Genomic DNA, 24,570 nt, shown 5'->3' on the forward strand with positions numbered 1-24,570 from the left:
CTTGCAAACAAACATGAGCATGTCTGCAGGTTACTCATACAGAGGTCTGGCTATGACAGCCAAATCCCCAGCAAAGCCCCTGTAACAGTCAAGAGTTTGCTCATACAGCTGAAAGCTAGATTATACAAATTACCAGGACCTATTTCTGACAAATTGGCTCCTGTTAGTCCTTCTAGTCCTTTTCCTTCAACAGATTACCTTAATTGTAATTTATATTGTCACAAAACAGGGAAATGGAAATTTTGCATTAAATGCCCATGTTTCTATCAAAATAAGAGAGTTTAAGTCTAACACTAACTCGGATTAATATGTTTGTCAGAACTACCTAGGAGAGGAAAAAAAAAATCATACTGCACAGCTTACACTTGCATTTACCTTCCACGACTCATGTACACATACTAAAATACTTTTACCCTACAAATGAAAGGAATGTAACAAAAGCTTTACACTATCAGCATTCTTTCCTCAAATTGTCTTCTATACATAAAAAATTGTATTACAGCTTTGAGAGACAAATATAAACTGATAATCAGATACAAGTAGGCTTACATGCAGGTTGGATTGAATCAGGTACTGCCAAGGGACTCACTCCACCCTGGTTTGTAAGCCTCTGATTTATTTCCACATCTGCTGCCTCTGCCCAGTCTAGGAAACATAGGTCTCTTGCAGTTCCACAGGCACACATACATACATGTGGCTTTAATGAGCACTGAGTGTTACAGTCGTCAAACAAAAGACACTTACAGTAACCTGGTACATAGATGCTTTATTTCTGACATTAACGCGGTCTGTATTGTGAGATTCTCTTACATGAAAGAAAAATCTGTAGTACAACAAAAACTAAGATAAACAAGGCATTTGTTGCACGTTATGTCAAACCTTAGAACAAAAATACTGGAATATGTATTTAGGTTTCATGCAAGTTTGGCTGCTGCATGTAAAATTTACTTATAAACTGAAAGAAATGCCAATGCACACAACATTCAAAAAGTAATAAGATGCCTGACATATGAAAGATTAAAAACTTCCTGCTAAAGCAACAAAGTAGGAGTTAACTAAACGATCCAACCAATACCAACACAAATTATTACTACTTACCATAAATCTATGCTTAAACTTGGTATAGGTAGCTTTGATGATACCATTTCTACTTTTATATACCATCCAGATTCTAGATAGTCGTTCTGTCTTAATGTCTGATTTAATTTTTTGTGAATTAAATGCTGTCTCCAGCATTATGTGTTGCTGTTCAATCCATTCAGGTAATGCACACCTAAATCTAGTACTGCCAAGAATTCCTCTAAATTTTGCTAGGTGAGGAGTAACCCTGGCATGATGGGCATTTTCTGATCCCTTGCTTATAATAGGATTCCCGCCCCCCTTAAATTTTTGATGTGAATTAAAAACTACTAAAAATGTTTGTGCCTACTACTATCAGAGCCAATATCAAAAAGCTCGTAAAAACAAGGATTGTATAAGCTTTGAGATGCTTTAAAAAAGTTTAAGAACCCATTACCTTCCTTGTGCCGCTCCATTAATTAATTCTTTTCTACCATCTTTGATATTCAAGTGTTAGGAACACTTTCCACACCCTGCATAGTACTGGTTGATCTCATAAAGTTAACTAGAGAACCTGACATCATGTAATTTTACATACAGTGCATATGATGCTCGCTCTTTCCATCTCTCATAGCAGCAAGCCGATTCTGCCACGATCTGTAGCAGCACATCCGGGAGTGGAGAGGAAGAGTGTTTGAATTATAAATAACTAAAACTACAGTGTATAATTCTATTTACCTGTCAGTATCTGTTGAGAGCACTCCATTATAACTTGCTCGAAATTAACTACATAAAAATCTCTACAACAAAAGCAAACCAAAACATTCCTTCAAAACCAAAAATAAAGACATAAAATAAGTGCAAATACCTAAAATAGGCAACTAAAGCAAGTGTTGTGACCTGTATACCTTTAAATAAGGACAAAGATTTTTCATAAATAAAAGAATGTTCTCTTTGCTCTTCAAACATTTAGTCAGTATATAATGGTCAAAGTTAAGTGCAGATACAATTGTTTTGAGATCCAAGGTGCCAAGTTTCTTTAAAAAAAAAAAAAAAAAAAAAAAAAGAATAAAATATATATATTGAAAATGCATTAGTTTTTAGTTCCTATGCAGGACAAAGTACTCCTCGGTCACATCTAAGACCCCACCATTTCTTTCTAAATATATTTAAACAAGGTACAGGAACAGTTGCTGTATAATACAGGAATACCTTGTAATTATGTTGTAGACCAACATGATTTTAGGGCTATAGTGCAATCTTCGTGTAGATGTAACATACAGTATAGATTTTTACACTTCACCACTGTAATTCTTATGCTATTTCATATATTTTAAACTTGTCCTTTTTCATTTTAGCTGTTTTAACAGGAAACAACATTGGCCTCTAGACAACCTGCATACACATAAATATCTACATTTAAGCTCTGAAATGGAAATAAATTATAAAAACAGACTCCTTTCCAATTTACAAAATTTTGCTTGTTCCTACATACTGTACAATACATTCAACAATCATCTCATTTTGAGATTTATGAAGAAAATACTGATGCTTTACACTAAACTTAATTCACCCCCCTCTGCCTACTTCTAGTACCATTTGCAAATAAATATATTTAACACTGTAGTTAATTTCATTGTTTTGCAGCATACCAAAAAAAATTAGTAGTGCAACTTTCTATTCTTCCTTTGTACTCCTTTCCATTGTGTTTCTTTATATACTAGAAAAATGCTACATAAGCAAAAGCACATTCAGTCATGTATGTTGCTCATTTGGAAACCAGTAACAACCTATAAACCTACTCTATATTGAAAATGCACTAACAGATAAAAAAGTGATGCAAGTCAAAAGAATAAATATGAAAATAGACATAAAAACTGTATGTTGTCAGTACTGCAATGCATTTTACCCTCCTTTATATTTTAGGGGGTTACTCTTACTATCTAAAAAATTCATTAAAGAACTGTTTTCGGTATCCCTTTGTAAAGAATGCAAGAGTTTCATGTCTGTTCTTTGTCAGTCAAAAGAAGAAAGGAAGCTTTAAGGTAGCTTTAAGGTTTCCCTTGGCAGACTCTCTCAAAGACTTAATTCCCAAGTATGGCAGGGGAATCGCCTTCAACATTGTTTCAGTTCCAATGGAAAGAGATGGTTGTCAGCTGCAGTGACCATCACAGTATCAGAGACCTTGAATTGCTGTTGGTAGCTGTGTATGTGCTCAGATACCTTCTTGCTTGTTCAGTCATGATAAGCTGGTCTTCTGTTTTTCCATAAACAACTGCCTCCCAGTCACGATTTGGCTGCATAAAATAAAATTCTGTTAAAAAGGTTCTTTTAACAAACGAAAACACTTGAGCAGTTCTCATACAATGTTTCAGAGTAATAATAAATTATTAAAGCCTAGCAACAATATATTTTACTGAGAAGGATCCAGTTCCACAGTACACACCTAAAACACGTGACAACAAAGCTTCCTCTCCACCCCTTAATCCAGCTCCCCAGCAGTGCATCTGGGTTATGCTTCAAATTCTAGCACATAAAATGCAAAACACTCTTCAATAAAGTCTAACCAGTTCAACAATTAATACATAAAAGGGAAGCTAATTAAGTTATCCTCTCTTTGATAACTTCCTCCTGGAATGTCTTAAGTTCAACAGGCAGAAAAACACATTACTGACAGCTGTCTGGAGACACCAAGGAAGGTAAAATGATTTGTGAGCTGAAAAAGGAGATTGTGAAGAGCCTTACTGAACCAAGTGGCAGTTGTGGAAGAACAGATTTTTGGGGAATATATTAGAAATGGCAAAGGAATGGGGACTAACAATGATAAATGGAAGAATAATTAAGCTACTAGTCCTGCTTTTTCCATGAAGTAAAGCCTACATCTTCACAGGATGTACTGAATCTCGAGTTGATTCATTTCAGCTCCAAATGAGACCTGACACTGGCTGATTGTAGGATGATGAAGAATGCAAGATCCTCTCCCTCCCACATCGAGCTAGAAACTGATCCAAAGGATCAGTTCCGCATATTGATTCACAAAGAAAATTAGCTGTTTGAGTTTCTCTGTAAATTTAGCAGAACCTGATTCATGAAAGGGGACTTGGGGTTAGAGAGACCACAAAACTGAGAGGGAATTTCTCTGGGGAAAGAGCAAAAGGAAAAAAGACAGTTCAATGAAAATATTTGTGAGTATACTATGAATAAGCTCCCCTTTTAAGTATTCTAAAGATCATACTTCGGGCCCAAGAGATATATTCACCTTTGCTGCAATTCACAGCAAAAAAATATTTTTTTTTCCAAATTTTAATATCACAATTAAATGAACTTAGTTCTTCTTCCCCATAAGAAAAGATGAGAAAGTTATACTCTTGCCTCTCTACTTAAAAAGTCATTGTTAAAGCAATTAAGTAGAACATGGACGATCAGGCTCCATGTGTCTTGTCTTTTGGGTTCTTTTGTTTAATTTTTTCATTAATACAGAGCTGTAGATATTCTGAGAAGACAAAAATACTTTATACATTAACCCTCTATGGGATAAACTGGAATTGGTACAAAGTCAGGTCAAAGAATCTCTTCTTAAAGCTGGTGGTCAGGACATACCCAGAGGGAAAATTAGATTTCACGGTTTTGCCACTATGGAAAATATACAGATATAAAAGAATGGGCCTGTTACAAGAACAATTACCAAACAGAACCTGTAGATGAACTCTACTTAATGAATCCCACTAGGCTTATTGTGAAGAGTAAGCACCAGACAAATTTGAGAAACTGAAGTCCTAAAGAAGTTTAGTTTAGACCAGATCAAGTTTCTAACTCCCAGTCATGGGCACCCAAACCTCTTTTGCAGATCTCCCCGACCCTGTTTTTCCCCACACACACATCTAAATCTTAGTGAAAGATCAGTTTGTTTCACTGAAACAAAGTGTGAAACATCAGGGTTGTATTTAAATAACTCAGCTATGATTAAACAGTTAGCAGGAAATTGACCAACTTACAAGAAATAGGAATCACGGAAACACTGAAACTGGATCACTGATTTCAACAATTCCAGAGATTAGTGCAAGACAGAAACAAAACAACACAAAATTTCTTTGTTAACCCACTAACAGAACTAACAGAATTCTTTGCATCCAGACCTGAAGAGCTTTCTCCATTTTGACATTTTTTGTACCACATGTATTCAGTTTCTTCTTAATTACTGCATTTGCTTTGTTTGCTGGATTTGTATCCTGGTTTTCTGATGTCAGGTTACATCTGTTGTCCTGTATTTCCAACAGTGGTGTCATTAATAAAGATGTGGTATATGCATTTTTTGACTATTGACAAAAAAGAGAGTAGGGAACAGGAACAATAATTAGTAATTAATACAAAAAGACTTCAACTGCTGTGTTCAGAGAAGCCAAAATGTAAATAAAGCAAATACTATCAGAAAGACCCTAGGAAAGAATCTGAAAAGAAAATGTAATGAACAGTATATGAAGAACTAGCCTGGTCCACGCTGGGATCCACAGTCAATACTAAGCACAGTACAACAAGCAGCTGCTAGCATGGTTTAGGTATCACCGAGTAGACAGTTTCTTTACTCTAAAGCCACACTACTCTGATACATTTTGTTAAGAACAAGATTTGATAAAGCGGTAACTACAGAACAGTTTTAAAAAAAACTTTTCACTTTCACTTCTAGGACAACCCTAGTAAAAGTAAGGACAAGGAGACTAGAGTCCAAAAAGAAACACCACATCAGTTTAAGGGGAAGGAACTGCTTTAAGAATTGAAATAAGCACTGGATGGATCATTCCAGAAGAATTTTATATATTGGTAATGTCTATGGAAATAAAAAGAAATTAATCCAACTTCAGAATACAGAAGAGGAAGACAGATATGTGTCAATTTTAAAGACCAAAAATTAGATCACAGTAACAGAGGCATAAGTACTTTCTTGCTTACAAACACACCCTATTAAACTGCATTAAATCACCTTTAACTATTTATTCTACCTCAGACCTTGTCCCTAAATTATCATCACACACACAACTTCTACTTAAAGACTGGTATATTTTTAATTTTTAAGATACTGCCACTATCTCTCTTGCTAGGAGTGAATGTTGTTGTTGCAGGGGAATTCCTCATGGAAATGAAGGAAAACAACTTTTCCCCAGTCCCCAGCCTTCACGAGAACACAACATCATGGTGTATCTTAACCTGGGCTCAGCAATACACAATAATGTGTCATAACAAGACATCACTCAGAGAACAGCAGGTATTTTCGTCATGACTGGAATGGCTGCAGCACTGCTGCTCCTCCCAAGAGATGTTCCTGGGGAAGCTGGCAATTCCCACTAGGTGGCAGAGCACCCAATACCCAGCAGGAAGATACCAAGGCTTGGCACAGAGTTTAAGTGGCACTTTAGAAGGGAATTTAGAAAAACAGCTAGAAAGGAGTATGACCTAAGCACCTTCCACAGTCTTTTTGGATTCTACATCCTGTATATAGCCTTAAACCTAACCAAGAATCACAGACATTTACTCTTTAAGAATTAAACACATACATGCACTAAGAACTCATTAGAATGAAGTTTCCCTACAAGACTAAAGAATGAGCTATTCAATTACTCAACTGAAAAAACATTAAGCTTCTTTTTAAAGGAAAGAGGGACCAAAATAGCCCCATATCATGATTTCTTCATGTCTTGGTTGTTGAGGCAGAAGTATTCAAATTCCTTTAAGCAGAGGAAGCACACAGACATCATCTTTTACACACTTATATTTCTTAAAGTATTCCCCTACTATGTGAAGCAGGAAAAACATGCTGCCAAATTAGCAGTTCGGTATTTTCAGAACACATTTGCCAGACTGTATGTGTCAAGCATACACAGCACAGGAGCAAATGTCATCTTCCTAGTATATTGCAGAAAGCTTCAGTATGCTGTGTATGCTGAAGTTTATAGGTAACCAGCACGGAAACAGCTTTGCTACAAACCTGTGAAGCATTCACATTTTACCTACTCTGAAGGACTGAAAGGAAAAATTCATGCATGAATCCAAGCCAAATGCTCACCTATTTCTTAAGTACTTGAAACAGTATTTCAAACTGAAGGTATTTTTCATTTTCTAGATCTAGCAACTTCAATCCAAAAATTTATTTTAGTGGACAGAACAAAAGATACACAGTTCCATACTAATATCGCTGCCACTGATGGTCTTCAGTTAGTTTAGCTTAGTTTAATTCTTACCTGTACATCTAAACTGTTATCTTCTGTTAAGCGCTGGGCCCCACCCTCTTCTTTTTCCTGTGAATCTAGGACCAGTGATTTTCTGACTTTTTTAGAAAAGTTGTGCTGAAATAAACATTTTACAGAGAAAAATTGTAAAATATTATTTAAAGCAATTATTCCCTATTTGAAATTGCTATTGTCACATTACCTCCTGCTTGCAGTTTTTATACAAAGTGTCATCTTCCTCCTTGGGAAATATATCTGTTCCAGTTTCCTCTTTCAAAACTTCCCTAATATCTTCCTCCGAGAAGGCAAGTGGTTGTGACTAAACATTAATTAAAATTGAAGAAGAAAATACCGTAAGTCTATTAGTGGCCAGTTCTTACAACATTCTACTTTCAGCTAATGTAAGCCAGAAGAGAGATCTTGCAAAGCATAGCAAGAAAGCACATAAGCTCCTGTAGTTAAAAATGACAGGGCTACATTTAAAGGCTATGAAGATTATTTTAAATTCATTTTACTCCACGTTATTTTCAGCCAGATAAAACATATATATATATATATATATATATATGCACACAATGCCTCAAAAATGCAAGGTAGCATTGAAGAAGACAAGCTACCTGTTTGCAAACGGTTATCCACTGATAAAAAGGGATAAAAATAATTTATATATACTAAATACCTACATAAACACATATATGCATATATACATACATAAAAACATACTAAAAACTGTACTAGAAATGTATAACTGTTGTTGTGAAAAGGATTTATACCAATTTTAACAGAAGTCTTTGAATAAGACATTGATAGTCCTAAGTACAGTACAGAATTTCACAGAAGCCATACAGATGGCTCCTTTGTGTACCAACAGGAGAAGAATTCCCTTAAGCCCTCAAAATTTGATTTTGAACAGGAGGTTAATAGTGGACAGAAACAGGAATGCCAAACCACTCCATTTGCATAGTGAGGGACTGTGAATCTATAGGGTAACACAGATGGTGCCAAGCCCTGTGGCAAAGTCTGAGCTACCTTCTGTGTTTGCAGAAAAGAAGTAGTCAATATATATTGGCTGGGATCTTTTCAGAATTTGAAAAGCATATGTCTCCAGAATTCCAAAAGTTATTATGCATTAACATACCTTAGCTAGGCTAGGAAGAGAACAAAAATTGAATTCATTTGGAACAAACTAACAAAAAAAAAGTAACATCCATAGTCAACAAAACCAAGAAAAGTGTGTAACAGCTAGCAGAATCAGAGGATCATGAACTGCTACACTAAAATCTGGAGATTTAGGATGAAGAAAACTGCATGCATCACACAAAATTATCACACTGTGGGAAACACCTAGTTTCAGTCCTAGTGCTGTAGAAGAACCAAAACCAAAGAACAGCTTAGCTCTTACATAGTCCAGAGGATCCAAAGATAATGCAGTTTTTCAAGCAAAATGTGAAAGTTGTTTAAAGAAATCAGGTCTGTCATACTCATCAACAGCAGCTTGTTCTTACCACATGACCCAGATGGAGAACCCACACCTAGTCATTCTCTGACTTATATTTTTTCTTTTGAATAAACAGAATCCTAAAGTATTAAATTTAAAATTTGAGTCAATTATGCAACCACCTTCTAAGAGATATAATTTTAGCAAGGACAGGCAAATTTCAAACAACTCACAAACGTGAAACTGATGCATTTAAGATTACTATGGATCAGATGATTATATATACCAAATTCCTACTCAAGAAGACAATGCCTCCATACTGCACTGAAGGATATAAGTCTAACAACCAGATCCAAAGCAGTTTTGATTCACGTTGTATTTGTTCTCTAGGATAAGAAAATGCTTTCTGAGATCACACTGAGGCTTACAGTACCACAAAATCAAGAGGGCATTTAGACTTCAACAAAAAAGAAAATAAACAGTATCATCACATACCATAAGTCTGAGGGGACCATACTTTTTTTCCTGAGCAGCCAAAGCATTTTTAAAAGGAGTTGGTGTCCTTGGTGTTGAACCCAAAAGAGATCTTCTCATTGTGGGAGTTCTAAAACTATATAAGCATAGAAAAGCGCTTATATGTGCATTTTAATATTTTATTATTTTATCATTAGCAATGTAATAAAATTAATCTTATTTAAATAAAATTAAAAATACTTTTGTTTACAGAATGGGCACCACCACCATGAAGCTGAAAGTACTGAGATCACCATAGCACTATCCCAAGTGTATTAAACTTTCATTTAATAATATCATCAGATGTTTAACATAATAAACCTACCCCACATTTTCCTTTTGATCTTGTGGTGTCATTTCCTTGTGTAGAGGAGTCGTAATAAGAACTTTCTGCCCACAGATTGGAGTAGATGTAAATGCAGGATTTTCAAAGTTAAATTGGTCATTTCCAGAGCAAGTGTTGAAAAACTAAGCACAAGAAGGAAAAAAAAAGAAAAAAAAGCAACCTTACAGGACAAAATTTCACCACTGTGCTGAACAGCAAAAACCCACAAATTATATACATATATCTGAAAGACTTTTACTGACAAATCCCAATATTCTGTTCTCGACTTACAGTTATTGCTGAAACCTTGATTTTCTTCTTAAAAACCCTACTACTTACTTAGGTCACAGAGACAAAAGGTCTCTATCAACAATTACTTGCATGAGAAAGTGTGAGCTGAGACACAGGTTGCCACTGCTGCTGCCACCCTCCCCATCACTCTTCAAAACAGAGGTTGTTTAACAATATATTTTTAATATATTTACCCTTAAGCAGAAGTTATAAGAAGTTTTCTGATGTATTTATTTAGGCTACAAGGTACTACTAGGGAAAAAACTAGTTACAGTTTATAACCCACCCACCAGAGTCTTCATGTCTAGCCATGTTTAAAACTACACCCACCTGTGATGGAGAGAATGGTAGTGTTTTCACTGGTGTCCGCTTTAGTGCAACATTGACGGCATCGTTACACAAGCCCTCGTTCAGGTCAGTAACTGGGGACTGCCCAACTCGTAATCTCTTTTTCTTTCTCAGGATGGCAGGTGGATTGCTGAACTTCGTTAAGTTTGAGGTTGTTGAAAAAACTGCTTCCTCGTCCCCACTGATGCTGCTGTGGTTTTTGCCATCAAGCATAACACCGACATTATACTGGCACTCGGTAGCCCCTTCGCCGTGCTGGAGTCGCATTAGTTTTACTGGAGCTGGCTTGACAGGGGATACAACAGCCTCAGAAAGCTCAAAACAGGTATCGCTCCATGCCACCGGATCCTGTGGGGCAAGATGCAAAACATGGGCAGGCTTATCAAAGATCATTTCAGAATGTCCAAGCCAATCTACCAGCTCTCTAGCTCCACAAGCCATGTACTGAATTATTCGCCCTGTGTCTTTCATACAATCATAAAACACTGGATATTTTAAAACGCAATTCTTTTAAAACAGGCAATAAAGCACTTGATTAGGCAGAAATTATAGACAAGTACAAAATAAGGTAATTTTAAGAGTATTTTACACATATTGTGTAAGTTGACATTCCTAATTAAATACTTCTTTTTAATAAGGAAAACAAACTTACAATTTCCATAAGATCTAGTGTCTCTGCAAATTCTGGAATGGTTTGTAGAGGTGTTAACATTCTATTTGCTTCTACACCCAAATATTTAGGTGGTGAGTTCTGCTGAACAGGTGTAATGCGGGTCTCATCCATGCTGTAGAAATCACTTGTTTGTTCCTCAAGGCTACTTAGTGTACTAGGCATACAATCTTCCATGATAAAATTTCCAGACCAACAAGACAAGCTTCCAGCTTGCTAAAAAGTTATGAAAAAACACATTAATCTTATTCAATTCAGAGGCTGAAAAGAGTCAATTATGTGACTGCAGGGTAGCAAAAAAAGTAGTGCGTGGAAAGACTAAGCATAACCATTAATTTTGGCATTTTCAAATACTAATTATCTGTTTCAATTAAACAAGTTCGTCTTCTCCTTACATTAACATGCTGAACATTCTCAGATTGTCTAATATTTTTGTCTTACCTCACATTCATATCTTATACACAAAACTTAGGTAATTATGGGATGTATTGGAAGCCATCTCTGATGCAAATTTCCTGCATACCTGAACACCAGTATATTATAAGTCATCTTCAGTACAGAACACTGAACTTCTAATTAGAAGATTAGAAAACATTTATAGAGTGTGAAATACTAATTTTTTGGTGTGGGTTTTTTTTAATGCACATTTGGCATTAATAGTTAAGTAAACTTCTAATAGGTTATCCCATTTCAGTAGACTGCTTAGTACCCAAGAAACAATTTTTAATTTTAGCTAGAAATCTAGAAGCAAACCAGACTCTACTAGATAAGGAGAACTGCACTGCTTCCAAAGAATGCCAGGAATAACTCCACCACATAAAATCTGAAGTTCACCTGTGACCTAAACTAGTGATCAATATGGATGGGTTAGTCAGGTGTCTGATATGCACAGTCCTCTGAGGAAATCAGTGACTGTCACCTGCAAGTCATCCTAATTCTACAGAATTAGGGAAATCCCACTGAATTACACACAAATTGTGTACAGTGCAAATTTATTTTGTGTTTGTCATGTCCAAATGTGGATATTAAGTACTGCAAGCACTCACACTGAAGTTTGAGGAAAATATAATCTACAGGACATTTCAAAATCAAATGGGGCAAAACCCATGTATTTTTCACCTTTCTCTCCTGAGCAGATGATCAACATTCCTGATCCATAAAACCAAATGGCAATGATATCAAATATGGCACCTCCTGAAGAGGGTTAAAACACTGGGTTTTAGGAACTGCCAAAATGCTGGTCATGTTTCTGCTGTCTTCAGTTTAGTGAGTGCACTAAAAAGAAGTTGTCTCAGTTCTAATATACAGATTTTTGGTTTTCAATGCAACAGCCATAGGTCTTATTTTAGAGGGTCAGGTGAAAAAAGCACCACACTAAACCACACAACTGTTACTGAATTTCTGAGGATTAACCTCAGTAAAACATACTCAAATATTAAGACAAATTTACAGTCCTTACAGAAGACATTTGTTTTCTTCTGATTTCATTCTCTGCTGACATAAGTAGCAATTCAAGTTCCTTTATTTTCTTTTCTTTATCAGGATCATCATCAATAAATGGCTGCTGAAAAATTTAAGAAAGAAGCCATTACTATTTTTCACTTCCACCACCCCTTCACAGTAAAGATTCTATATTATAACACAGTTGTATTTTTAACAGTTGTATTTATCCACAGAGAGGGAACAGAACTGTTCAAGTTGTATCATATCTTGTAGTACAGAAGTCACCCACAAGTGAAATAGAACTGATGTTAAAGCGGTCTGTAAGGTGGTATTTTAACTGAATTCTAACATGGTCTCTAAGTTACCACTGTGCAAAAGCACTTTACAAACTAAAGTTACTACATTCTACCTTTAAGAGAACCAAGTGCTGGCACACTGGTTTATGTGCTTGTGTTTTCACATGCCTTTTACTATTTCGTGTTATTTATCCTCACTAAGTGTGCAAGAAAGCGTTCCAAATCAGCATTTGCTGACACAGTATTTATAGAAGCAATCCCATCACTGCTATCAGAAAAGAAAATTAACAAATTGGTTTTGATTTGTTTGTTTGCTCTTAACCTCCTTAACACTTTGCATTATTGCTACTAATATAGGTGAGGATATATGCTATCACCAGTTTAAAGACTACTTCAAGGAGCAGAAAGCATTTTACACTTCCCTGTGCAAGGCAATTCAGACTGTCAAAAGCCATTTGAGGCTTTGTTGGGACTTGTATTCTTATACCATTATCAAGGAAGAAAATGCAACATGAAACAGATAACCTGCACAGGGAAACTTCAGGTTAGGTAGAGAGTTCTACAGAACTCTATCTAACACAACCAAAATATGTATTATTCCCTGTGTCAAAATACTTCTTTTACTAATTCCAAATTCACAAGAATTCTTCCAGGGCATCATATTAGAAACCAAGATCTATATTCATTCTGCACCACAGAAGGAATTTCAGATATATTCCAAGTGAGGCCAACAAAGCAAAAAGAAATAATATATCCAATTTCTATTCGTTTTAAAGTTTCTTAATTCTTCAGCATTTAGAATTCTGCAAAAGAGCATCTTCAACTGATTGAAAGTTGTTTATCAGTGAGAAAGAAATAAAACCTAATGAAAACAAAAAAAGCACAACCAGAAGTGTTAGTCGCAGTAAGTTGAGTTTTTCAGATAGTTATATTTATTATATATATGTAAAGAATAAATTCTTGTCTTTAAATCTCTCATAAACTAGGTAATACTAATATAGGTCACAATTTAGCCTTAAGATTTAACAAGTAGACTATGTTTTAAACCATATTTCTTTCAGAAATAAGCACAAACATTGTGTTTCTGGGATACAGAAGGAGAGGTTTGTTTTTCCTACCAAAACCTAACAACTAAACCAGCAAGGTTACTTACAGAGGAACCTATACAAATTTAGGTGAATAATAAAGACTAACGGACATTTTGAAGAGACACATCTTGTCATTTTACTGAATAATACTATGCAGTATTATTTTATCAAGGCTGTTAACAATTTACCTGAACTATGTTGGAAGAAGATGGAGCATGTTCTAGACAGCTGCCTTCTGATGAGGCATACTGATATGCTGGAATCTAAAAAGACATAAAACATTTTACAAACCCTCAAGAAAAGGAAGCTATAAAATGATCTGTAGTTTATTGTACATAAACTATCTACAGTTTAAAAATCCTAAGTTGCCATAAAATCACAAAAATACTCAACAGCTCTTCAATCTTTCAGATTTGTTTCTTGTTTCAACCCAAATCAACTATTTGAAACTGGGAAATACTCATTATTTTGAATTTTGAACTTACATGTGTCTGAACAGGCACATAAAATTGATTCTGAGTGTGCAAGTGTTCCATAGTCAGACAAGGCTGGGGCTGAAGTTCAGCAGAACTAGTGCTTTCAGACTTTATAACACTTTGCAAATATCCTTCCTGTTCCACCTTTCTTCGCATTGTTGAATTCCAGTGATTTTTAATTGAATTATCAGTCCTAAAATGAAAGTATAAAACAGTGACTGGTCTCTATACCTCAAAATTTAATATATGACACAATTTACAGGGCTTGTAGAGTAGGTTAAACTGAAGCCACAAATCCAGAAAGCTCCAGCAGCTTAGACTGAAGGTTCTATTATCAGCAGGGTTTTGGCATAACGACTAGAAAGCTACACTTTTTAGAACTTCCTTCTACTAAACTTCAAGTGTGCTGGAAATCAAAAGCTAAAAAGGAGAATGCCTTGGTTCTGACTGTAATCATGAGGGGGAACCTTCTCTCTTAGATATTTGGAATAATATAGTGAACACATAGTTACTTACCCCTTTGCTATAAATTTGCAGTACATGCAGCCAAGACAATCATCCCACTGTCCCACAACATAATAAAGGCACTTTGGCTGGTGTTTGCCACTGGAAGACATCTCTTCTAAAATTGACAGCCTGCAACCCCCACTCTGCATTTTATGTGCAGCTTTGTAGAAGAATGTCCTACTACCTCTTCATGCCCTTGATCGTGGATAGGATAAAACAGGCATGGCATTTTGACAAGCAAGCTGAAATCACTTTTAACACTAAACAAACATTAAGGCAAGAGTAGACTATAACTGCATCACTGTCTAAAATACTACCATTATTATTCCTAGCCTTAGGTAGAGGTACAAAAAAACAAAAATTGGTTAAAGGCCCATTCTTTATTTAAAGTCACCTCCAAGTAGTATTCCTCTTTTTCTTCTCATTACTGTTGGACTCTAAAAATCCTCTAGGTCTAAGATCTTCAGCAGTTTTTAGCTAAGTGTCAGATTTATTGACAACAAACAAGCTAGTAAATAGGAACTCTTCTGTCAAACTCATCTTCCCTCTCTGAAATTCTGTTTAGATGCAACCAATGCTCTTCCTGTTCCTCCAGTTGACTTCCTGTGAGCCATAGATTGTGCACTTGATCAAAACTCAAAATCTGTAAGCACACATCCCTCATGACACCAAGATAACAAGAGCCGACATTCCTTACGCACAGGTAGACAGTCACCTCTTGAACACACAAACTGAATTCAGAAAAGGACAACTTAACATTAAATTTCAATTAACAGTACAAGGTAAAAGAATTACTTTATTAAACTCTTCACACACTAAAATTTTGTTTTCCACAACCATAGAAAACTGGCAGTGAAACTTGAAAGAAATATAAGGCAAACTGCATACAATTCATTCTTAATTTAGAGACTTTATAACCAACTGACTTTGGAAGGTTACTAAGATTTTCTTTTACAAGTATCTAGTTCAACAAGTGCTACACATACACACGCGCGCGCACACACACACACAAAAAAAAAAAAAAAAAAAAAATCAGATCTTAAACCAGGAAAGTCATCCTCAAATGCACATTAATGAAGGCACTTGGAGATCAGGTTTGAGATCAAATAAATTCTCTACAACTGCTTGCAGTTAATTCAGTTCAGCTCTATAATAAAGAGATTTTAAGTGATCAGGAGAAATTCGAATATACCTTCAAACCATTAAGGGCTCTTACAGGTTTTACATCTTTTTAAGAATACAGATCAAATGTGAAAGACTTTTAGCATCTATCAAGATGTTTTGATGTTACAACAGATGGTCTCTGGCTAACAAGTTAAGATTTTAAAGGGTACTGAGATGAGCCCTCTTCATAATCCAACATTTAACACAAATAGAGTTGAAAAGCACCTTCCAGGAAGAAGTTTTGCTATTTCAGCCCATCGGTTTCCCAAACGCTTGTGAGCTTCATAGATTATTCTGTCTTCTTCTTCTGTCCACGAAGACTTTTTTACCTCAGGATTGAGATGGTTATGCCATCTTTCTCTGCATTGCTTGCCTATTCTTCCTTTTAGGTGTTTTGCAATTAGAGACCAGCGCTTTGGACCATACTTCTGAACTAACTCAATAACCTGGAATACAGATGAGAGCACATTATAATTTCAAATACTAATTTACCAAATCAAAGGCTGAGAACAATGATAATCTCACATTTCAGAATAGCATTGTAATACTCAACTGATATTAGGCCTAAGGAGGCAGACAGTGACTTGGGGGTTTAAAAAAAGTTTTTTCAAGAAATCAAAAAATTACTAACTCCAAAATATGAGTTTAGAATATAAGTGTATACTGATGAAAACATTCATTTCGAAGTTTCCCTTCTATCACTCACTGCATAAGCTGACATTAGAAAAGGCCAAAAAAGAAACTGGTAAAGATATTTCATTTGACTATTTTCAAGAACATCCACATGAGGAAGGACCCACACCTCTACACTCGGAAATGGAATGGAGGTTGGGAGTTTTCACAAAGTAAACCTTTTTCTAAAAAGACTAACGAGAACTGTATTAATAAATTGACGAACAGTAGTTTAAAATATCTTTGAACAGTTTTTAAACAGTAGGAAGAAACCAATTTCAAATACCACAGGAAAGCTGTATTTGCATCTCCCTACCAGTCAGTCCAGGTTGTGCAGGCAAAAGGCTACAGTACAGATTTACAATAGCAAAGTGAAAAAGGAGCCTGGAACACTGATTGCTCCTGTACACAAAGAAACAGTTTCACAGAATATTCGGAGCTGAAAAGAAACCAGAAGGATCATCGAGTCCAATGGCCCATACAGGGATCACTCTCACAACCTAGGCATTATTAGCACTATGCTCTAACCAAATGAGCTGATCTCAGGGTTATAACAATAGGTTATGAAATAATTTCCCTTATTCCCAATCCCTTCAAGTCTGGTGGGTTAGAGGAACAAAAGATGTAAATGAGATCTTTGATCTTTAGTGCTACAAAGAGATGCCCCTCCCTACTCGGTAAGCTAGAGTAATTCAGCCAGCAGTCTCACTAATGGGAAATTAAATGCTTGAACAGACTTGACATTCCATCTACTTAAGAGAATTTTTTTCTTCTCATACATCATAACGTAATAAAAGTATCCACGTAACAAGATGCATCAGACATCAACTATATGGGAATGGAACTTAAAAAAATTACTCATTGTTAGCAGTCATACACCAATTTTATTAAAGAGCAGAATATTAGATTTTGTTACCCTCTGATCTTCTTCTTTAGTCCAGGGACCTTTAATCAATTCTGGGTTTAGTACCTTCTGCCATCGATGCTGGCACTGAAAATCTGAACGATTCTGAAATAGTTTTAGAAGACCAGTGTAGCTGTTAAATTCTTGAATGCATAAAGCTGTAAATACACTCTAGAATGAATTATTAGCTTATTTCAAATTAAGAGACATTTTAAAATTTGCTTTAAGTATAATAGTTAAATTCTCCCTTATTATTTCTTATTCCATTTGCTTATAAAAAACTCTTCTCTGGAAAAAAAAAAACAAAAACCCAACCTTGGATGAAGCTCTAATCTAATTACTTCAATGTACTAACTTGATAATCAAATTCAGAACTTACACTCCTGTAAAGAAAAATTTACATTTATTTTTGTCCTCATTACTTATACTTTCTCTGAACTCTGTGATTGATCTATTTTTTATAGTTACGTTATCTATGACATAAATAAGGGGAGAAATTTTTTTAAGGAAATAGTTTTCCTTTCAAATATAAGAATACACATTTTGCTAAGTCCCAAATTAATGTATTCTCAGCTCTTTACTAGAGTGTTAAGGAAAACAGATTTAGATCAAATTTAGTTAACACATACTAATTAAACAACATTGCTTTTGCTGGTCAGGACAGATGGTGCTTTTCTGCAGCTCAACTAAGGATCTTTTGAAATATTGTTCCCAGTTACGAAAGAGAAGTAATCTTCACTTAGCCTTCTAAAAACTGTCTCTATGAAAAGGTTGATCCAATGCTTAGAAATATGCAGGTAAGAGCCTGCCCCAGGACAGCATACTTTTTTAACACTGGGACATGATTATTTACTTCCTTCAATCCAAGCTGTTGGATAGCAAACACCAATTGCAAGGTTTTGCTGGTCTTGTCTACCAAGTAAAGGTGTTACCATGCTAAGATGAAGTTAACAAAGTAGTAGTCTGCAAGACCAGAAAAAGAACCCAGAACACGAACACCTGAAATTACACTGTTCACAGTACCTTGAAACTAATCACAAGTAATAACTGTATGAGCCAAAGCACACCACAGTTTTTTACCAAACATCATTTCCTGTTGAAGACAAGCTGTAAAGGACAGACACAATGTTACCCTTTGACAAAAAACATTTTAATTTGTGGCCTTTTAGTGCTTTTATCTTCCAGGCATTTCTGAAATCATAATATGATTTGGAGAGAAAAGTAAAACAAATGATGGAATGAAACAATATAATAATTTCAGTCTGCCTCAGCCACAAAAAAAAAATATCAAGTGATTACAAGTTACACTCCCTCTCTTGAGAGTGACTTTGAAGCCATCTTCACTTTTTTCATGCAGAATGGAGGGAACGTTTACCTGTGCCATTCCAGCAAAGAAATGAGGGTTTGAAAGCACAGCAGTCTGAGGGCCTTTACAATTCAAAACACCCTTGGTTTTCCTAGCAGAAGGCCATCAACAACAAGTTAAGTGCGAATTATGCCAGGCTCTATTATTTGGCTGTTGCAATAGGCTGCCTAAAAAGGCTGTGCAGGCACCATCCATGGAGATAATCAAATTCAAGCACTGTCCTGGGCAGCCTGCTCCAGCTGACCTTGCTTGAGCAGGGGCTGTGAACCAGATGACCTGCAGAAATTCCTACCAGCATCAATGACTCTGCAGTAGGCACCTGATTATGCACGTTAAGAAAACTGGAAAATGTTTTTTCAACTTGAGCCCAGCTGAAAAACAGGTTTTTTGTGTCCAGAAGCGTTTGTTTTCTGCTGGAGATTTTTTTACTAAACTGTTAGATCTCTTGAATGCAACTCCATACTCCACCTGCATATCAGTATGACCAAATGCATTTTCAAATGGCTTAATATAAAAGCTTTTTGATTCTCCTCTGCCATCCACTCATTTCAAAAGAATAATTATTCATTTTATTAAGAGAATAATGTACACGTAAGGAATATGGATTTGCTTATGCATGACTAAAATTTAGAAGTTTTGTGTTTATTACCTGATATCTGTATTTTGACATTTGGAAAAAAGATCAGAAGCATCACAGTTGGAGAAAAATATGATGAGAACAACACAAAATTGTAGTTGTTCAGCATTTAGAATTCAAGTCCTTTTTTACCTTACAGTGGAAGGTATTTCATACAACCACATCATCCCACACAATATTTTAAGAACCTCAAAGGTAGGAGGAAGTGTAATTTTTTGATTTCTAATATTTGATATTCAATACCACTTCTAGGAAGCAATTTCAGCCTTATATTCTACCATGTTTTTACAGCAGTCATTTTATAACATTTGTTCAGAAGAGAAATAAACACCAATCAATTTTAGTTGTAGGTACTTTCTACCATTACCTCAGGGAAGCAGTCATCACTGTAAAAAAGCCAAACAATCCAAACAAACAAAAAACCCACCAAACACACACAAATAAATAAATAAAACACAGGTGTCCCCTTGCCTGTGGTGGTTAAGAAATCCATCCTGCTCTTTTCAAGCAATCTTTCAGATGCAACCCACTCTCCTAACTGCTTCAGAAGCAACCTGTGAACTGTGGATCTAGCCACAACGAGTAATGGAACCAGTAAGATACAGGAATATATTCCATAATGAAAACAAAGAGCAAATGTGAACAGAAAGTATTTTTGATCATTGCAGATTATCACTGAAGACTGAGCCAACAAGGTTCTTCAAGATCTGAGCTAGATCTCAAGTCTATTTTAGAAGCATCCTGTAAAATAGCTTTTATTATGTGCTTCTAATTCTACTTCACTTCCTTTCCAAACTAGGCATATGACCTAAATAAATATATAGAATAAATATAGAATAAATATTAAGAGAACTTAACTGAAACAGAGATTCAACTTACTTGTAGATGACTAGCAATGAAAGCCCAATCATCTGTACCATTTTGTTCCACCAGTTTCTTTAGCCTTTCATCCTGTGAAGACATAACCACAGCCAATAAATTTTACATGCTAACTCAATACAATACTAAATAATAAAATATTTCATGGGCTAAGAAGATCAGGTAGGGAGTAGACTAAAGCAAAAAAAAAAAAAAAGTATTACCTCTTCACGGGTCCATTTCACCTTGCTACATATCTTCTTCAAACCTTTTTGCTGTGGTACTTCATAGTCATGATCCATATACTGAAAGTCATCGTCTTCCTCACTGCGAAGTATAACACAAGAGTGAAGAAAATCAAAATAGAGTTTAAAATACCTCTGAATAACCTGTTTTTCTAATTACTTGTAGCTTTTTTCCAATCTCTACATATTGTCCTAAAATAACATATGGGATTTGCATGATCACATGATCTGCCTCCAGCAGTTTGCCATGTCAAAGTACTACATTCATTTTCATTTCAAGGCCACACACTGGACAGGTAATTCATTCCAAGATTTAAATTCGAAGTAAAAACTACTTTTTAAGATTCATGTATTTCTTAAACATTTCTAAATATTTATTTTACATGAAAGAGCTTATAGAGTGGTTTGTTAGACTGCAAAATACACTAACGATCCACCTCCGTACCTGAAACAACAAATGCAACAAGAATGTCAAATAAGTAAATATCAACTTGAGATTTTAAGTGGGCTCCTAACTTGACTAAAAGCTTTGCCTCGGTGCTACAGGAATTAGAGACAAATCTTTGAAGACAGCTACGTTCTAGAAGAAACAACTTCGGCATCAGCGCTGAGCCTCAAAGGGCAGATCCAGAGGAGCAGGGCAGCCAGGTACCTCTGAGACTCCGCGTAGATGACGCTCCATCTACTGGAGAAATCCGGAATTCCACAGTTTGGATAAACAAAGCCTTCCAAACAGGCGGCACGGGGAAGTGTTTCATGGAATCATCGCTAAAACTTCTGTGTCACTGACTCATTTTAGCATAAATTCAAACACATGTGGAAACCTAGGGCTAACAACAAGAGCTGCAGCGCCCCTGCATTAATTACACCAAAGGCACAAAGAAGGGACTCACATCCAAATACACTGTTTAAATTAAAAGCAAGTTTCACAGTGCAATTTTTTCTCTGTTTTATTACTGGTACAAAGCACGATAAAAATATCGTAAATTCAGGTTCAAAGCAAAAATTATTTATGCTCATCCTTGACAATTACTTCAGTTTTTCAATCATAAGTATAAAAACCCCTTCCCCAGTAATGAAATTCACCTATGCTGGTGTCTCAATAATAGCTCCAATGGGCAATCTCTCTGTTGTTTTCCAGAACATGCAATGATCAGCACAGCATGCTGATTAACCACTTACACATTATTTGCTATTTCCCATTAAGTCTGTTCCTGTTAGCCACCGAGAACATACTTTATTCAAAAGCATTACCACAAGATAGTAAGTGCCCAACTCCCGCAGACTTGCTTCTACATCCTACACCGCATCTGCAATTGCCCTACTTAGCGTCATGATGCAGCAGTAAAATAAACAAATTAAAATGTTGCTGAGTTGCTGAAAGACAAGGCAGAAACTTGTGGGAAGGTGATCAGCAAGTTCTTCACCGTACTTTCAAAAAACAAATGAGCTGCAAACCAATGACTTTAAGAAGTTGCATTAAGTGGCTTAAGACTTACAAAGAACCACTTAAACTCAGAAGTAATAGTTTTTTCTGCCTCCCTACCAACTCCTCTTTTTTCTTTTGTCCACAGCTATTTGGCAAAATTCAGGGATTTATCTCAGGATTGTAACACCAAAATACGCTTCTCATAACACCATCTCACATCAAGCACACCATACAGTTCACTTATAACTAAAATCAGGCCTTCTTGTAAAGCCCTTTGTCAGCACGACCTCCTCACCCACTGCACAGCAATCTAGCTCACGAGCAGTCTCCAGTGCGGTGAAAAGGCACAGGGATTGAAAAGAGAAGGTGATGAGAGCAGCAGCACCAGACAAGGTGGGGGCTCCGCGGGCAGCTGTGGCCCAGAGCCCTGCCCTGGGAACACGCGTGTCCCACAGCCACACAGTGCCTCTGTCAGCCAGGCAGGCGCTAACCTCTCTCGTACCTCGATTCCACCTCAACAACCACCTAGTCCTGAGCCCTCTTTACACCGGCGCTGTGATAGACTACAAACCAAATCCAGATTAATGACTAGGACCACTACTTCAAATTTTCAATTAAAAAGACAAGATTTTTAAACCTGTGGGGTTCTTATAGGTCAGTTGACAATTCTTTTGCAGTTACGAAACTGCTAAAATACTGCGCCAAAGTGGAAGGCAGCCACCAAGTTTCGTCAAATAAGACATCTGAGACAGTAAAGTACGTACTTTGTGAGATCTGTGCTAGCTGTCCTTGCAATTCTGAATTGAGGACCATTAAAAGAAACAAATCAAGCTTGCAAATGCCAGCACCAAGAGCAGTTCAACATTAAATGAATACAAGATTAAACTTAATACCTTTTGGTGCAAAACACTTTCTCCTCGCTCCACACCTATGTTAAAAGTCTTGAGCTCACTCTTAAGTAAACTCATAGCTTCAATGATTTCGTTTTGGAGATATTATCATCAGACACTGACACAACATCCGCCTCGGGCAACCGATCTCTAACCAAACCTTCCTCTGCTATCCACAACCTGCTGCACTTTCAATCATCAAATCAAAGCACTCCACAGCCATGGCAGATAATACAAGCTAAAGCTTGACAAACATGAAACTACTGCGTGTAATACCACAGGTGAAAGTCTCTTAAACTACAAAATGCCGACTAGAAGTGCCAAGAAACATACTGTCTCTGAGCTATTCTAGGAGATAGCCAAGCACAGACAGCTTCAGCAGTCATTCTCTGCAAGCAAAGTCCTTTGTGGCTTACACAACTAGAACACCAAAGCATGCTTTCTTGTTTTAGTTGCAGTTTTGCAGAAAAATATTCTCTCCTATTTTTTCCCATGTCAGAGGAAAATACGGAAGCAGTTTTAATACGTGTAACTTGGAAACCACCCCTAATTCCATTAAAAGTATGCATTCACAACAAACCCCAGATGCCATAGATAATTCACCAAATAGCCTTTCCTTTCTCAATCCTAATCCTTCTCTTACATCCCTTTATAAGTTTCCAGAAACTGATTTAAGACAAGAATAACCACAGCGACAAAACAGTTCTCCAAGACCCACCTTCTGAACACAAAGCAAAGACACACCCATTTTCATATCAATATAACAAAAGATGAATGAAAGCCATCTAGGGCAGCGGCTGGAGCTCTTGTGCAAAACATTATCTCTCAGGAATATTTCAGGCTAGACTGTGATATCTTCAGTCAGAGAATATGCCAGATGAGAAAAAGTAGGTGCGTTGAACATACTGGAACAATCAACAGGCCCAAACCTTTACATCAAGGCAGTACCAAAGCCATTGGGAGGTGAAAAGGAAAAATAATTGCTCCACCAGAAGGAAAACAACCAGCACGGAAAGCTACTGCGGACACAACGCAGTTGTTGCTGACAAGCTCACTTGCCCAGGTAAGCTACAACAAAAACGACCTGAGCGAAAGCACAGAAGTGAGAGCAGCTGCCGCGGGAAAGGCGGGATCTGTACCCGAGAGGTGGTGCCCACAAGTCCGAGAGAAGAGATACCTGCGAGGGTGCCGGAGGGGGGAGGGAGGTGGGCAGTGACAGCCGAGGCCGGGGCGGTGGGAAGAGGCCGAGAGCAGCGGTGAGGGGCGGGGCGGCACCTGGCCGGGATCCCGGGGCGCGGGGGGAGCACCTGGGCTCGGGGCGGCGGCGTGGAAGGCAGCACTGCCCGGGAGGGGATGGGGGGCAAAAAGCGCACAGCGCCCCGGTCCCGCACTCACCTGCGCCGTCTCTCCGCCATCCTCGGCGCGCACCATAGGGGGGGCCGCCACGGCCGCGGGGCGCAGCACGGAGCCCCCGAGCCGCCCGGGCTCCCTCTCTCACGGCAGAGCAGGGACGTAGCGGGACACCGGCGGCTCAGAACGCCTCCAGCCGGGCAGAGATCCTCCCAGGGCCCGCTGCTCCCCGCGGTGCCCGCAGCGCCCCGGCGGCCGCCCTCAGCCCCGGCCCGGCCCCGGCGCGTCAGGCATGGCTCGGCCTGGCCGCTGCCCGCAAGGACGGGGCGCGCAGCGGCCCCTTTCTCGCCCCTACTGCGCCTAGCTCTCCGATGCTGTCA

General features: G+C 37.3%; 1 protein-coding gene across 3 annotated transcripts; it reads right to left on the reverse strand.

The window, feature by feature from the left end:
* Nucleotides 1-751: 751 nt before the first annotated feature.
* MYBL1 (MYB proto-oncogene like 1) lies at nt 752-24,332 on the reverse strand. 3 transcript variants are annotated; one of them, XM_066331934.1, is made up of 16 exons: nt 24,236-24,332; nt 20,501-20,603; nt 20,298-20,369; nt 17,428-17,520; nt 16,065-16,285; nt 14,178-14,361; nt 13,881-13,955; nt 12,325-12,426; nt 10,848-11,081; nt 10,178-10,543; nt 9,557-9,699; nt 9,214-9,328; nt 7,483-7,599; nt 7,293-7,397; nt 5,196-5,375; nt 752-3,356 (listed from the first exon to the last, which is right to left on the reverse strand). In XM_066331934.1, the coding sequence occupies exons 1-16, from the start codon at nt 24,253-24,255 to the stop codon at nt 3,228-3,230; spliced, it is 2,259 nt and encodes a 752-aa protein (XP_066188031.1). In that variant the 5' UTR covers nt 24,256-24,332; the 3' UTR covers nt 752-3,227. The 3 variants fall into 3 exon arrangements, with proteins under 3 accessions (XP_066188031.1, XP_066188023.1, XP_066188039.1); XM_066331926.1 differs by having other exon boundaries at nt 12,325-12,429; XM_066331942.1 differs by lacking the exon at nt 5,196-5,375 and having other exon boundaries at nt 12,325-12,429.
* Between the last annotated feature and the right edge of the window lie 238 nt (nt 24,333-24,570).

This window comes from Sylvia atricapilla, chromosome 1 (genome assembly GCF_009819655.1).
Source record: "Sylvia atricapilla isolate bSylAtr1 chromosome 1, bSylAtr1.pri, whole genome shotgun sequence".
NCBI lineage: Eukaryota > Metazoa > Chordata > Aves > Passeriformes > Sylviidae > Sylvia > Sylvia atricapilla.